At 39.5% G+C, this 2,173-nt stretch overlaps 1 protein-coding gene across 1 annotated transcript in view; it reads right to left on the bottom strand.

The window, feature by feature from the left end:
* LOC105546567 (ras-related protein Rac1-like) overlaps positions 1-526 on the bottom strand; it is a 1,265-nt gene extending 739 nt beyond the window's left edge. The window contains exon 1 of the mRNA XM_011989802.1: positions 1-526. Within this exon, the coding sequence (XP_011845192.1) occupies positions 1-473 (473 nt within the window). The 5' untranslated portion in view covers positions 474-526.
* Positions 527-2,173: the final 1,647 nt, after the last annotated feature.

The raw sequence follows: 2,173 nt of genomic DNA on the forward strand, positions 1-2,173 counted from the left end.
GCCGAGCACTCCAGGTATTTTACAGCACCAGTCTCCTTAGCTATAGCTAGACCCTGCAGATAGGTGATGGGAGTCAGCTTCTTCTTCAGTTTCTCGATCGTGTCTTTATCATCCCTAAGTTCAAGTTCAGTTCCCACTAGGATGATGGGAGTGTTGGGACGGTGGTGCCGCACCTCAGGATACCACTTTGCACGGACATTTTCAAATGATGCAGGACTCACAAGGGAAAAGCAAATTAAGAACACATCTGTTTGAGGATAGGATACGGGGCATGATCTGTCATAATCTTCTTGAGCAGCTGTATCCCATAAGCCCAGATTCACTGGTTTTCTATCTACCATAACATTGGCAGAATAATTGTCAAAGACAGTAGGGATATATTCTCCAGGAAATGCATTGGTTGTGTAACTGATCAGTAGGCAAGTTTCACCTGCAGCTCCGTCTCCCACCACCACACCCCTGATGGCCTGCATCTGAGCCACTCGCTCAGCCGCGGGGGCAGCGGCAGGGCTCTGAGACCAGAAGCGGTGGGTACAAGGAATAAAAGTGTCAAAGGTAAAAACTCTAAAACATTAATTTCTATCAAATGCAGTGGATGATGAAAGAAAGGTTGGTATTATCAGGAAGTGTTTTCTTAAGCTTTTCCTTTTTCTTACACCAGTCATCCCTCCCCAAACTGGGCATTTAATTCATCTTTAAACTGGTTGTTCTCTTAGTGTCTAACTTAGTAAGTGCTTTTCTTATAGAACCTCTTCTTACTGAGCAATATGCCTTCTTGTATTATAAAATATTTCTCGTAATGCATTAGAAGGTTTTTTTTGTAGATTAGTAAAAGTGCTTTCCATGTTACTTTATTCAAAGCTATTAAGTGCTTTCCTTAGTTTTCTAGTAACTAGGTGTAAAAATCATGTGTTGCAGTTTTATGGTTTTTAAAATATGTTAGATATTTCTTAAACTATGAGCCTTCTTAACATCACTGACTTGTCAGATTACCCACACTGTCACTTGACCAATACCAACCCTCTTTACCTCACCCATGTGGACACATGCCTCCTGTAGTTACTTAGTCTAATGATGTTCCTTTGGGTCTGTGAGGTTCTGTAAACTGTGCTGGTGTTGACGATCTTCTGTACAACTTAACTCACTGGCAAGAATACAACGTTGGACCTTTCAACCACTAGAACAAAAATTTTTAAATTGACAGTTGCAGAATTGTGGAGTGTTTTTACATTGATCTTTTGCTAATACAATTAGCAGTATGTTTTGCATGTATGACTAATAAATCCTTGAATCATTAAAAAAACTGCTACTCAAATATTTTGAGCTGCTTTGTGAAGAAATGTCCAACTTAAGGTAGAATGTTAATATCAAAAAATACTAAAAAAGTAGAAGAGTTATTGATTACGAAAAAATACAGTAAGTTCCTTCAAAGAAAGAGTATTGAAGCACAATGTTCAACCCTTAACAAATATGCTTTTTAAATTTAAGTTCAGGAGGGTGTGTGTGTGTGTGTGTGTGTGTGTGTGTGTGCGCGTGCGCACAAGTGCCTGTGCACACACTGTCTTATTTCATTTAAGTGTGATATTCAAAACATTTAGTAACTGGAAGGGCACAGATACCAACCAAGTTAAATAGAGCCCCCTCTTGTAACAGGGTCTCTAGAGGGCCTTGCTTTGCTAGGTGTTACCAATTTAATGGTGGAATGAAGAACAGAGAAGGGTTGGGGGTCCTATGGGGGATGTCTGAGCTGGTTGAGCTGGAATGGTTGGGTCAGCAAGGAGCTACTCAAGGAGTTGGAGCAGCAGCTCTTTATAATTACTGAAATATTTTCACCACCAGTAGGGAAACAGTAGTGTGTACCAACCAGACATTATCAGCTGAGGCTACTGAAAAATAACATAATATACACAAACTAATATGGATACTAGAAAACAGCATTTTAAGCATATTTTATATTGGGAACTTTGATCAAACAGATACCAACAAATTAAAGCGTATTATTACGATGATGCAATTCTAACTTCATATTTGCCCATTTTTCTACCTGCCACCAGCTTACCCTCTCCATACACAAACTAACGGGCCTTCTCAGATATATTTAGGACAGTTGACTAAGGACATCAAGAGCTGAGAATCAAAATTTGAACTCAAGGCCTCCCAACTTGTGGTGAAA

This window comes from Mandrillus leucophaeus, unplaced genomic scaffold, assembly GCF_000951045.1.
Source record: "Mandrillus leucophaeus isolate KB7577 unplaced genomic scaffold, Mleu.le_1.0 Scaffold364, whole genome shotgun sequence".
In the NCBI taxonomy this organism is placed as follows: Eukaryota; Metazoa; Chordata; class Mammalia; order Primates; family Cercopithecidae; genus Mandrillus; species Mandrillus leucophaeus.